A 14,020-nucleotide genomic window follows, 5' to 3' on the forward strand; every position below is an offset into this window, starting at 1 on the left:
AGACGTCATATGTCAGAGGCTGTGGAGAACTGGACAAAGGGATGAGCATTGGCCAAAAGCCTTCAGTTTTGGGGAGAAGGAAATCTTGGTTGAGCTCGAGAGGGCAGTTTCCCTGATAGTATGGGGGCCAGACTGTAAGGGTTGAGAACACAAATGAGGAAGTGAAAGAAACAGAAGATTTTTAGAGGGTCAGAGCCTTGAAACTCAGGAGGGACCAAGGACGTCATCAGGTGGAGCACCCTCTTCTCAAATGCAGAAACCGAGGCCCCGAGACAGGAGTTTGCCCAGATCACAAAACTAGGTCTTCTGACGCCCTTTCCATTGCATCCTGCTGCCTCCCTTGAAGTGAAGGAGAGAGAGGGAAGAGAAGCAAAGACACGAGGATCTTAAGATTCAAAGACCCTCCGTGTTTGAGGCAAGAGGAAGCCTGGCTGAAGTGTGAGAGGGGTAACTAGGAAAAGAACCAGAGACCCAGTGCAGATCTTGCCTGTGGCACTTACTAGCTGAGGGCCTAGAGTGACTTCACCTCTCTGAGCCTCACTTTCCTCATCTGTAAAACGGGAATAATACCATCTAATTTCCGGGGTTGATGTGAGAATGAAATGAATAACCCACATGAAAAAGCTTTGTGAACCGAAGTACATATATGAATCATGATAGAGAGGAGATGCCCGCCTACAGAGCTTCTCAAAGGGTATGGAAGGACAGTGAGAAAATCCCAGTGGAGAAAGAAGAGACGTTTCTCTCTGTCACACCTACCGTGACTGTACCCCGGCCGCCTGTGTGGCGCTACGGCTGCTGGTGAGGTGGGAATGAGCCCCCAGCACCTGAGCCGAGGGCCACTGCCAGACACTCGTAACTTGAGAAAGTCTTTGAATAGCGTCAGTGTCCAGCCTGCCCACGACCGTTGCCCATTCTCATTGCAGGTTAATTTTGTTGCAGCTATTGATGTGTACGAAGACGGAGAAGCTGGTCTGCTCTTGTGTTACAACTGTAAGTGAAGGCTGTGTTTGTATCTTTCTTTGCTAAAATTGACTGTTCTTTTTCTGGGTAATTCAAAGTGAGTTAACCTTAGATTGACCTGCTGTATCGTTCGTGTCCTGATTGCATCCAGGGTGCATCTAAAAATTGCATTCCTACCTGGACCTCCCAGTACCCCCCAGACCTGCTGGGGAGATGGGACAGCAGCCGCTGCCTGTGGTGCCTTCTCTGGGATGTGGGCCCTCCGTGGAGGGAGCCCTTAGTGTGCCGTGTGCTGTGCTCAGTCTGCTCGAGTCGTTGTCTCTCTAATTCTCAGGTCCCGTGACTGTCTGTAGTCTAGAGATGAGGCAACTGAGGACTGGAGGGGTGAACTGCCTTCCTCGAGATCATGCAGCTACAAAGTGGCAGAGCCAGGGTTCACACTGGCAGCCTTTTTGGCTGCAGCACCCCAAGTTTTTACTACGGTTACTATTCTACTTTTTTGCGATTTCTCAGGTGTTAATGCAATCAGCCTAACCTGGTGTATCCGGCCTCAGTGGGGTTAGTTTGGGGCAGGTGGCAGGGAGGTTTCAGGCAAACCGAAGGTACCAAATAGTGTCTTAGAAGGACTTTCAGCATTTCGAAACCTAACATTATACCTCAATAAAAAGGATCTTTTTAAGGCTAAAAGTAGTAAGATATTTTCTTGGATAAGGCTGCCTAGTCTAACTAAAACAATAAAACATATTTTTTCAGCTTAGAATTTTATATTTAGAGTGGTGATGCTGGTTCTATTACATGGGTCAGATATTTTGACTACTCTTTGTTTAATAATTATGGGAAAGCTATTTATCAGTAGAGAAATTTGTTTGGTAAACATCTTTCAATATGCAAGATTTATGAGGAATAAGTTAGGAGAAGGTAGTCACAAGAAAGAACCTCTTCAACAATAAACTGCTCTTTTGGGGTATTTTATCCACAGGTCTGTCTAAACCCTCCTCAAAACAGCGGGTCTTTAACAGCCCACTTGAGGAGAAGGGCCATGCTGCCCACGCTCCAGCGTGGGATCCTAGATGCCCTTGCTCGGTGGCCAGGCCACTGCTGTGCTGCCCTCTGTCCCAGGTTTACGAGACAAGAGGGGTAGGGGTCACATGTTTGAAGTCACTTCTGTAAGTTGTTTATCTCTTTAAAGTGTGATCTTTTTACTTTATTGAAAAATATATGAGAAAAACTTGTGGCAGAATGCTTTAAAAACTTATGTAGTTTTTTTCTTTTAACTGCTTGAAAGGATGGGGGGATTTTAGGTGGGAGAGAAGTTAAGAATAGAAAGGTAGAACAGGTTTTTAGAATGAGAATGAATCCCAAAATGAAAAGGGAGCATGGAAACAAATGTGAATGATATCCTCTCTTTACCAAATTTGAAGCTTAGTGACTCCAGCAGCCAGCATTCCTGGGGACCAGAGTGGTCCACTGCTAGGCAGGTGTGGTTCCAGTGGCCTCTTCGTCCCATGGAGCCCCGTGGGAGTTCATTTCTCCTGGCTTTGATCATCTCCTGGCTTAGGCTCTGGTTTCATTTCAGGATGGGATCGGTATGTGTCTGTTTTCAGAGACCCACCAGGTCAGCAGAAGGTAATCTCTGAGTCTTTAGATCCCATGTGGGTCAAGGCCTTGGCAATCCCAGAGGCTCTCAGACCCGCCTCAGTCTTCCCCAAACCATCTTCTTTGGGTCAGGAATCTGGCTCTTGTTTCCACCTCCCTCTTTCTCCCAGCAGGTTGGCAGGTACCTGGCGAACAACCCAAGGAGAACCAGCTGGTTTTCCCCAGTTACCCAGGTCACTTCTCTAACACATTCCCCCACACACACAGAGCACATTCATTGGCTTGTTTTATTCCATGTTCTTTTCTTGATCACAGACACCGGTACAATAAAGGCCCTTTCCAACAAAGTGCTGTAGAAAGATTTTGTTTCCCCCCGAATTTGAAGCTGATTTTTATCATTTATGTCAGTTCCTTTCTATTAGGAAAAAACAAAGTAAAAGATAACTTTTATAAACTCAGAGTTTTGTATAGAGAAATTTTTATCTCAGATATGTTAAAGATGAAAATATTTTATAATAGAGGTTGTAACTTCCAGTTGCATGTTATTTGAGAAAAATGTATTCGCAAGATAAACTTCAGGGGAAAAAAGTATAAGTAGTCCAATATGTTGATGATGTTCTTCTTGTAATTAATCCCTATCTTGAATACCAGGGTCAGTCTTTGCCTAAAAAAAGAAAGAAAAGAAAATTTGGCGGTGACCTTAGCACACAGTAATGATTCACCTTTAATGCAAATAATAAAATTCAGTACTAAGGATGAACTCGGTGTTTCTTGATGATGTTTTAGAGATAATCACACAGGAGAACTAGATTCTCAATGTGACCATATTTAACCTCACTAAGTCTTAACTTCCAGAAGAATACAAAACCTACTTCTCACGACTGTCGTGAAGATTAAACAGAATTCCACATGTAAAGCCCATAACACATTGCCAGGTACAGCAAGATTTTATTTTTCCTCCTTTTATTCCAGATTTATCAAAGTATTAATTCAGAATCCAGTTTTTAACCTCCATAGACTTTTCTACATACAGAAAGGGACTTTTCCTCAGAGAAATTTGATGTACAGTTAGAAATAGTATCTGTCCCCTGTTCTCCACTGGCTGGATGGGGAAGGCCAAAGGCGTGGAGGTCGTGGACTCTGAGCTCCTTCCTGTACAGTGACATTCTTAGACTCCGGCCCCTCTCAGCGCCCCCATTCAGCTGCCCTTTTAAACCACAAGGGACGACCTTCTCTGTGCCAGGCACGCATTAGGATCTAGAGACACAACAGTGGAAGGCACTGCCAGGGACTGCAGTGAGCTCACAGTGTGGGGGAGAGCCAGGCACGGACGCCAGCACATTGACTGTGCACGTGCTTCCCAGCTCTGGGGTTCAAGAAACACGCTTCACTTACTCTTCTAAATCAATGAAGTCTAATCGGAGCCCCCTCTCCTCAGGTGCAGAGAACATCAATATTAGCTATTGGAAGGGAGAGCCCCTGCTTCTCTGGGGTCGTTTGGAATCCCTGGGGCTTATTCAAGTGGAAAGGGGGGGGGGGCCTCTGAACTGCAGTCTGGGTTGCCTCATGCACGCCTGTGTGACCTATTGCTCAGGAGGGCAGCTCTACTCTGAGACAGGCTGAGGCTGGGTCTGACCCCGCTAGGCACATACACAGCCATCCCCTACCTACCCAGGATGCTGTGTGCTCAGGGAGCTCTGGTCTCCTCCAGCCCAAACCCCCTCAAACCCACCAGCAGTTTGCTCTCCCTGGTAGGAGTTGGGGTGGGACAGGGGAGTGGGGAGGAGATGTGTGTAAGGGACCTGGACCTTTAGAAACATGATGCTGCTCTGTCCTTCCTGTGTGGGGACGGGGAAAGAAGAGTCGTTCATTCATTCAGCAAGTACTTACTGAGCACCTATGTGCCTGGGGGTTTCAGCAGTGAATGAAATATACACAAATCCCTGCACTCATGGAGTGTACATTTTAAAGGGAGCAGGTAGACAATTAATAAGATAAATAAGAAAAATACCTAGTATGTTAAATGGTAAGTGCTAAGGGGAAATAAAGCAGGGGGAGGGGATGGGGTTGGCAGGAGTGGGGAGAGCAGGTCACCATTTAGAGAAGGTGAAAAAGGAAGGGGGCACTGGAAGATGAGCGGAGAGAAGACCTGAAGGGGTCAAGGAGCAGGATGTGAAGATAACCGGGGTGAGTAGTCTAGGGAGACAACAGCCAGTGTCAGGACCTAGAGGAGGGAACATTCTGGTATGTTTGAGGTGACCCCAAGATGACCATTATGGCCACAACAGAGTGAGTGAGGGTGCGACATCAGCAAAGAGAACCAGATTCAGGCAGGGCCTGGCAGATGAAAGGCCTTGGGATTTTACTCTGGTGAGTGACTGGAGGATTTTGAGCAAAGGGGTGACATGATCTGACTCAGGTGTAAAAGGATGACTCTGGTTGTGATGTAGAGAATTAACTAAAGCCTGTAAGGGTGGGGAGGCCAGTTAAGAGGCAACTGTACTCATCTGATGAAAGGTGACAATGGCTTGAACCAGAATGACAGCTGAGAAGTGGTCAGATGCTAGATGTGTTTTAAATATGAGAACCAAGATAATTTGCTGACGAATCAAATGTGGGATATAAGAGGAAGAGAAAAGGAAGACTCTGCAGTTTCTGGCAGGAGCAAATGGAAGAATGGAGAATACCATTTACTGAGATGTGGAAACCTCTAAGAAGAGCAAGTGGGGGGGGGCAAGACGAGGAGTTCAGTTTGGACATGTCAGTGCCTCCTAGACATCCCAGAGGAGACACTGAGCGATCGGCTGGATGTTTAAGTCGGGAGTTCAGGGGAGAGGGCTGGCTGGAGATACTCATTTGGGAGTCAGTAGCATGAGAGTCATGAGATTAAAGAGCTTACCCACTGGGAAGTGGGGAGAGAGACAGGAGGAACCAGCAAAGTAGACTGAGGAGTGGCCAGAAAGACAGAAGAAAATGGGTGGAGTCCTGAAAGGCAGTGTTTAAGGAGGGAGCCATCCGCCGTGTCATTGCCCCAGACAGACCAAGTGAGATGGTCTGAGAACTGCTCTGGGATTTACAAGGGGGAGGGCTTTGGGAATCCTTGATGAGAGCAGCTATCTTTGGGGCAGCAGTTGGGGCAAAGGCCTGATTGCTTAGGTCAGGAGAGAATGGGAAAGAGGAAATAGAGACGGGCCGTCCAGACAAGTCTTTCAAGGAATTTTGCTTTAAGGGAAAAAGAGAAAGGAAGGGTGCAATAGCTAGACGAGGGAGAGAGGTCAAGGATTTTGTTTTCTGAAAGATGGAATAAACAGCAGGTTTTAAGGTGCTGGGAAAGATCCAATGGAGAAAGGAAACTTGTGGCACAGGAGAGAGGGGAGCATTGCCTGAGGACGTCCCTGGGGAGGGGAAAGCTGGTGGGCCAGAGTGGGAGGAGGGAGGATTAGCCGCACCAGAGCATCCGGAGTCACGGGCAGGGGCCAGAGTGGGCACAGCAGGTGAGGGGCCCTACCATGCGAGATCCATGGGAGATCCGGGGTCCTTCCTGAACATTTGTTTTCTCTGGGAGCAAAGTCTTTAGCCCAAGAGCGAGGATACTTTTTCTCCCCTCGTGGATCCATTGTAGCAAAGCAATACTGACCTGGTTAGTTTTTCCTAATAACTGACTCTGTTAGATAAACAATTATAAGACAGTATAGGATAACTGCATTACAAGGCACAGTGGTCACATCAAAGGAGTCCCTAAGCCCCGATGGGGCAGGACATTCCGAAAGGATTTGACAGGGCGAGAGTTTCAAGAGCTGGCCTCCTGCTGCCATGGCCACCAGCCACCACTGTTCTTCCCACATCGTACCTTCTGATTCTAACACTAGGGATGGGGAGCGACTGCTTGATGGGCATGAGGTTTCGTTTTAGGGTGATGTAAATATTATAAAATTAGATTGTGATTATGTTGTACAACCCTGTAAATATACAATCATGCATCGCTTAACAACAGGGATACATTCTGAGAAGTACATTGTTAGGTGATTTCATAGTTTTGCAAACATCATAGAGTGACTTACACAAACCTAGATGGCATAGCCTACTACACACCCAGGCTATATGGCACAAATCTTATGGGACCACTGTCGTATATGTGGTCTGTTGTTGACCAAAACATTGTTATGTGGCGCACGACTGTACTAAAATTCATTATAAATTATACACTTAAAATGGATGAATTTTATGGTATATAAATTATATCTCAATAAAGCTGTTTTAAAAAATAATTTAAAAATAAAACTGTATGGCTAAAATGTAATGGGCTTCTGGAATAAAAGGGACTTTTGTTTCTACATGGACTTTCTCACTCTAAGAGGATCTGAACCACCTGGGCTTGTGTTTAAAGCTCGGAGCGGGCCAGGAACAGGGGAATTGAATTAACCAGGCCTTACTCTGATGCTGGCTCAGGTTCACCAAGGTGCTACTGGCATATGGCTTCAAGTTTTCCTAATAAAATGTAGGGGGAAGGCGGAGTCGACAGCTGCCACCGCACTTGTCCCGCTGAGTGAGGCTCAGAACACGATCTGCTTTGCGGGAGGGCTTCCTCCACCCATGGGATGCTACCAAGTGTCCCTTCCTCTCTGCGGTCAAGCAGACCTGTGTTCTCCCTGACATAGTACTTGCGAGACTTGGGACAAGCTACTTCACCTCTCCTTGCCTCAATTTTCTCATCTGTAAAATGAGCACAATAATAGCGTCTACTTCATAAGGTACAGATTAAACAGGATAATGTTTTGAAAGCTCAGTGTCTGGCACATAGTAAATTCTCCACAAATGGCAGCCATGATTACTTATAGTGGTACTATTACTCTGCCTTAGACTGCCTCCTGACCCTGAGACTCTGGCATCCAGCTGTTTACAAAGGATGAGCAGACAGGATGCTGTTCTTGTTGTCTGTTTTTCTTTTATCTAATTACAGTTATCTGAGTGTCATCTCTAACAAAAATGAGTTGCTTTTCTTTCATTGCAGACAGCTGCATCTATAAAAAGGTTTGCCCATTTAATGGTGGCTCTTTTTTGGTTCAACCCTCTGCATCAGACTTCCAGTTCTGTTGGAACCAGGCTCCTCATGCGATCGGTAAGAAAAACCTTTCTTATAACGCTCTTCCCCTGCGTAGATACATCTGAACTGTTCAGTCCTGTGTAAGCAAACTTGCTGGCTTCCTGCTAAATTGCCATAAATTGTGTGAGGATGATGAATACTCAAGAGTGTTCTTTTTCTTCTTTCATTGTTTTCCATTTTGTTCCCTTTGGGGACTATTGTCTTCCACTTTTCCTCCCAGTTCTGAGCATGTGAGCATTTGAGAGCAATTAAATGTGAGTATCTTTCGGGATCCTTTCATTTCTGGGCCTTGCTTTCCTTTTTCTAAAATCCGAGAGCAAGATCTCCAGCTTTAACACTGACTGACTTCAGGGAGAAGCACAATGGATTCAGCGCCATTCTTATATATTTTGAAGCTTGAAAATCTAGAATCATAGAAACTCGGGTACTTTGCCATTGAAATGTCAGAACGTGAGTGGTGGTGCTTTGTGTCTGTGGTTCAGGATCCACAGCTGGCATCTGCCTGGTGACAGTCAGATCAGAGCCAAGAATGTTTCAGTTAGCACTGTTTTTCTCAAAGTACAAGTATTTGTTGACAGGTAAACATATGGTCCAGCTTCGATGACAGATTAAATAGGATGGTAAAAAAAGAGAGGAAGGATTGAAAATGGAGTTCAGGTTCTGAGCCACAATGCTGGAGGTCCCTTGGGAGATCAAGGCGAGAGGTTTGGGTGTGATAGAGTCACCAGGGTGAAGCCAAGTGGGTGAGTTCACCAAGGAGAGAATGCAGAGGGGATGGGCCGGTGAGGGGAGAGAACAGGAGATGGCGAGTGAAAAAGGCAAAGGTGGCAGCACTGGGCAGCCAGGGCAGTTGTGGCGCCTGGAAGTCAGTGTGTCGTAAAAATGCTTTCAAGAAGAGGGGCCGACCTTTAACCAATAACACACCCACTGAAGCCGAGGGACACCGAGGGACCGTGAGGAATAAGACGCAGCCCCTGCCCAGACATACACGACAGGAGGAGTGACTGAGCGACAGGGACTGAAGAATGAGTAAAGGCCAGGGTTTCCAGGCAGAACGGCATGTGCCAAAGGAGCGGGTGTGTCGTGCTGTAGTCTAGACAATCAGGGGGACCGTCCTGTAGGACCTGAGCAGTGAGCCTCCGGAAGATCGGGTTGCGGGACTGCGGGAGGAAAGATGGCAACGAGAAATGGAGACAGCGCACATCTACTTAAAGCAGGGGCTTGGCAATCAAGGGGAGGCTATCTTAGGAGCGCAGGCTCTCTTAGAATTGGGGGACATGCCCCGTGAAGGAAGAAGAGGAGCAGCCAGAGGAATGGGAGAGATGGAAGGTTCTGGAGAAGAATGAATGTGGGGGAGTCATGGCACCCCCACAGCCACAAGGCAGCCCGGTTTCCTTGCAGTCTGTGCTTTCCCGTACCTCCTGGCCTTCACCACCGACTCCATGGAGATCCGCCTGGTGGTGAATGGGAACCTGGTCCACACAGCAGTCGTGCCGCAGCTGCAGCTCGTGGCCTCCAGGGTGAGTAGTACTGGGGTTTTGTTTCTGCCTGCGGAGCTTCGGGAGCCCCTCTCAACCAGTTAGGCTGATGATGACAACACTGCTTGTATGTCAAAAGGCCAAAAGGAGGATGAAAGAGCTGAAAACAGACTCATCATTTGGGTTTCCACGTGTGGCCCCTTTGGGCTTCAAAACACCCCTCCTTAGTTGTGTTAAGAGAGTCGTTCGCTGCTGGTGGCAGTCGGGGACCACTCAGCTGAGAAGACCCCATCAGAGACTGAGTCAGTGGTCACCGTGCACTGAAGGACAGTCCAGGTCTAGAAAAGAGCTTGAAATATCACTTTCTTCCTTTGCCACTTTCTATCCTCAATTTGAATTCATATCCCATGAACTATGGCTAACGGATGAATCCATGTCTGGTAACAGAAGCTGAGCAAAACCAAGGGATGCAGGAATGAAGATGACTTCCCAAGGTGTCTTCTACTGCTGGCACATAATACAGGAGGTCTTGTTCTAGTCCCCTCCCCTGGGTCAGCCCCACGCAGGCTTCCCTGGCCCTGCCACTCTGGGCTGGTTCCCCTATGGCACCTTCTCCATCCCGACATGCCTCACATTTGGTGGTGGGTGACTATTTGTCTGCCCTCCCCACTACACTGACAGTTCTGTGAGAGCAGGACTGAGCTGTCTTATTCCCCAACACAGTGCCAGTGGTGTGCTGGTAAATGTTTACCCACCAAGTCCCCAGAAAATGGGTGTGTGTGTGTGTGTGTGTGTGTACATATATACACATACATATATATATACATTAGTTGATCATAAATTTTACTGATATAAAAATTAAAATAGCTTACAATTTACAAAAAATAATAAAACATACAATGCAAAAAGTCCACTTAGCCAGTTGGCTCTCACAAAATGCTCTTGTTAAAATGCTGAACTCTTTTATCTGTAACCAGCCTATGGTTGCAGCCCAACTGTGATTTTACGTTTGGAGTTATATCTCAATCCATTAATTCTCTTTCCAATAAATTTGTTGCCATTAAATCTGATATATGATCCACTATTAAACTGTTTCTCAGCCCCGTACAAATCATAATCATTAAACCAAAACTTCTTTCCGTTTCCACAGCCTCCACATACTTTTTTTTTTGGGGGGAGGAAGAGTCACCCTGAGCTAACATGTGTCGCCAATCTTCCTCTTTTTTTTTTTTTTGGTGAGGAAGATTAGCCCTGAGCTAACATCTGTGCCAGTCTTCATTTTTTTTTTGGTGAGGAAGATTGGCCCTGAGCTAACATCTGTGCCCATCTTCCCCCACTTTATATGTGGGATCCCTCCACAGCATGGACTGACGAGTGGTGTAGGTCTGCGCCCGAGATCTGAACCCGAGGACCCAGGCCACTGAAGTAGAGTGTGCCAGACTTAACCACTACACCATGGGGCCAGCCCCAAGACTCCACACACTTTTAATTTTAATCTGCATTATTAACATTTTCTCCATCACTTTAAGTCTAGACAATCAACAAAACAACAAATCAAGCTCTGATTTGTAGCATCTGCCAATTTCTGTGGTGTAAAATGTCCCACCATGATTGATGTCAAGCTTCCCGTGGGATGCCATGGAACACAGAGTTGGGAGGAGATGTGCAGTAGCCATTAGTATCCAGTATTTCCACCTCACAGATACCATGATGTAAATAACCTCAAGAGCATAGGTAATAGTAACTGTAGTAAAATAATTAGGAGTGGTTGAAGTTTGATATTTAGTACCTTTGTTTTTAATAAAATTTATTTAAATTCAATAATGGCTGTGGTTAACAGCTGGCTTGCAAAATCGCTGAAAATCGGCACTCGCGAGTCAGTCCGAGCTGGCTCCAGCACACCACTGCGTCATCACCCAAGCCTGCACGTTAGGGGTGTGCACGAGTATGACCGTTGCACAATCAGTGAGTGAATGAGCCATTTCCCCGTCTGTAAAATGGCCCTGACTGAATCCCCAAATCCTTGCAGTTCTAACACTCCACGTGCCTGAGATTCCCGTGAGGAAGGTGTGTGATGTGTTTGTGTTTGCACAAGGTGCGTGGGAAATGGACTCTTTTCTATTGTGTATCAACAAATAGAGGAGGCAAAAGTGCGGGGTTTTCCTCTGGGAGCCCCCTCCCAGGCATGTTACTGCACTGCGGGCCCCCAGAATGTAGCAGCTACACGTGAGGAACAGTGGAAGGTTCGCAGTGATGACAGGAGGGCCAGTGGTGCAGGGCCTGTAACACCAGCAGCTCGGTCATGCTGTCTCTCTCTTTCCAGTCGGATATCTACTTCACAGCCACCGCTGCTGTGAACGAGGTCTCGTCTGGAGGTGGCTCCAAGGGGACCAGTGCCCACAACTCTCCTCAGACACCCCCGGGCCGAGAGACTCCAGTATTTCCTTCTTCCCTGGGGGAAGGTGAAGTCCAATTTTTACTGTCTTATTAATAGATGTTTTTAATACATTCTGATTTCTCTAGTTCATTGTCAAATATCGACACATGAGTACTGCCTAAGGAAGTCACTATTTAAAGCCATAAAAAACACTTGCAGTCTGAATGCATTAGTTGCATTCTTTTTTTTTTTTTTTTTGGTGAGGAGATCAGCCCTGTGCTAACATCTGCCAATCTTCCTCTTTTTTTGCTGAGGAAGACTGGCCCTGGGCTAACATCTGTGCCCATCCTCATCCACTTAATCTGGGACGCCACCACAGCATGGCTTGACAAGCGGTGCGTTGGTGCGCGCTGGGGATCTGAACCGGCGAACCCTGGGCCGCTGCAGCGTAGCATGTGCACTTAACCGCTTGTGCCACGGGGCCGGCCCCTAGTTGCATTCTTAAGAAACCTTGTGATAACCAAAAAAGAAAAAAAATCCCATTATGGAAACAATTATTTCAATGAGGAGAAGGGAGTTGAGGGCTAGAGAGATTTTGACTTGCCACAGCAAAGTTATTTTCCCTTCACGGATGTTAACGATACACTGGGTTTTTCTAGCTAAAAGGATATAGCCATCAAACCTACACATTACTCAGCACACCCAGTCTTGCACTCTAGCTGGCTTTGCCCCTGAATCCCAGAGGCCTTTGCTGTGGTTACCACTTTGCTCTGAACACAGCACTTTTCCCACCTTCTCACCACATCAGTCATCTTTATGTCTCCTCGTACCAATCAAGCACGGAGCTCCCCAGGGCAGCTGTTTGCTTTTCTTGTCTACTCTTTTCTCCTGTGCAAGCGTAACCAGAAGTGGGTGCACTTTATCCAATTTACCCTTGAAAATGATGCCCTTAAGAAACAAGGCTGTCAGGCACCCTCACTATTGCTCCTAATGAGACCTGGGAGATCAGCATCCGACATAAGATCTTCCTTCATGCTATGTTGAGGAACCAGAAATTTTCCTTTTGTAAATAATATGAACTTTTCTTAAAGTTTTGACGTTCTTTTCTTAATCATATTTCAGGTGAAATTCAGTCAAAAAATCTGTACAAGATTCCACTCAGAAACCTTGTTGGGAGAAGCATCGAGCGACCTCTGAAATCGCCCTTAGTCTCCAAGGTCATCACCCCACCCACTTCCATCGGCGTTGGCATCGCTGCCATTCCTGTCACTCATTCCTTGTCCCTGTCCCGCATGGAGATTAAAGAAATAGCAAGCAGGACCCGCAGGGAGCTGCTGGGTAATGGCTCTGTTTTTGTGTTTTCACTGTAAATATACCAGCTGGTTTTATCTTTGGATATTAATCATCCTCAATGAGTTATAAAGAAACTTTCCCTCTAATGAGGAATTTATAAGTAAATGTTAGTGCACCCACACCAAGGAATACCGTACAGTTTACCCACCAACAAGGACGTGTCGATCTATATGCATTGGTGTGGAAAGCTTCCAAACCATGGTAAGAGGGTAAAAGGCAGTTTGTATACAGTATGTCTAGTCTGATACAATTTTTTAAAATATAAATATCTAAATATGTACGATCTCCTAGAAAAGTGTTGAGAAGGATTGACATCCTGCAGTTCTCAGATGACATGTTATATTTGTCTATCCAGAAGTGTAAATTCACCACGTTTTTGCATATTTGTGTTACAGTTCAGTTATCGCGGCTTGCAGCCCCTAGACCATGGGGCAGGCCTGGCGGGGAGGTACAGATGCAAGATATTGGTTATGCCCTTCTCCCTTGATTTACAGGCGGGCGGCCAGACCGGAGAAACATAAAGCACTGTGATAATGTGAAAGGCTAGACTGTTAGAGAGCTTTTTGTTCAGAATTGTGAGAACAAAATGAGGAAAAATGGAAGTGATGTGTTAAACGGTTTGAAACTTGAATTGGGATCTGCGTGGCCTAAAACTGTGAGGACAGTTGGCCTAAGCACAGCTGCGCTGCAGTAACGTTTCCTGAATGACAGGAGATGGGGATCTGGCCACCTGACAGGCAGGCTCTGACCTTGGCAAAGTCGGTTGGCTTTAGAAGGTAGTCCCTTCCACTGTGCTTTTACAATATGTGTATTGCAGGGGCCGGCCCCGGGATGTAGTGGTTAAGTTCGGCACACTTCGCTTCAGCGGCCTGGGTTCGAGGGTTCGGATCCTGGGCGCAGACCTACACCACTCATCAGCCATGCTGTAGTGGCATCCCGTGTACAAAACAGAGGAAGATTTGCACAGATGTTAGCTCTGGGCTAATCTTCCTCAAGCAAAAAAAGAGGAAGATTGGCAATAGATGTTAGCTCAGGGCGAACTTGCTCAGCAAAAATAAATAAATAAACTAAAATATGTGTATTACTATTTTTAACCCAGTATTCCCTATGAAAGCTTCATCTGCCAACCACTGTTACAAACCTCTGTGC

At 46.4% G+C, this 14,020-nt stretch overlaps 1 protein-coding gene across 1 annotated transcript in view; it reads left to right on the forward strand.

Annotated features, from left to right (window-relative positions):
• GARNL3 (GTPase activating Rap/RanGAP domain like 3) overlaps positions 1 to 14,020 on the forward strand; it is a 152,626-nt gene that overhangs the window by 135,114 nt on the left and 3,492 nt on the right. Inside the window, exons 24-28 of the mRNA XM_058524085.1 lie at positions 927 to 993; positions 7,571 to 7,678; positions 9,065 to 9,183; positions 11,465 to 11,603; positions 12,641 to 12,856. Of these exons, the coding sequence (XP_058380068.1) occupies positions 927 to 993; positions 7,571 to 7,678; positions 9,065 to 9,183; positions 11,465 to 11,603; positions 12,641 to 12,856 (649 nt within the window). The remainder of the gene's footprint in view (positions 1 to 926; positions 994 to 7,570; positions 7,679 to 9,064; positions 9,184 to 11,464; positions 11,604 to 12,640; positions 12,857 to 14,020) is intronic.

This window comes from Diceros bicornis, chromosome 28, assembly GCF_020826845.1.
Source record: "Diceros bicornis minor isolate mBicDic1 chromosome 28, mDicBic1.mat.cur, whole genome shotgun sequence".
NCBI lineage: Eukaryota > Metazoa > Chordata > Mammalia > Perissodactyla > Rhinocerotidae > Diceros > Diceros bicornis.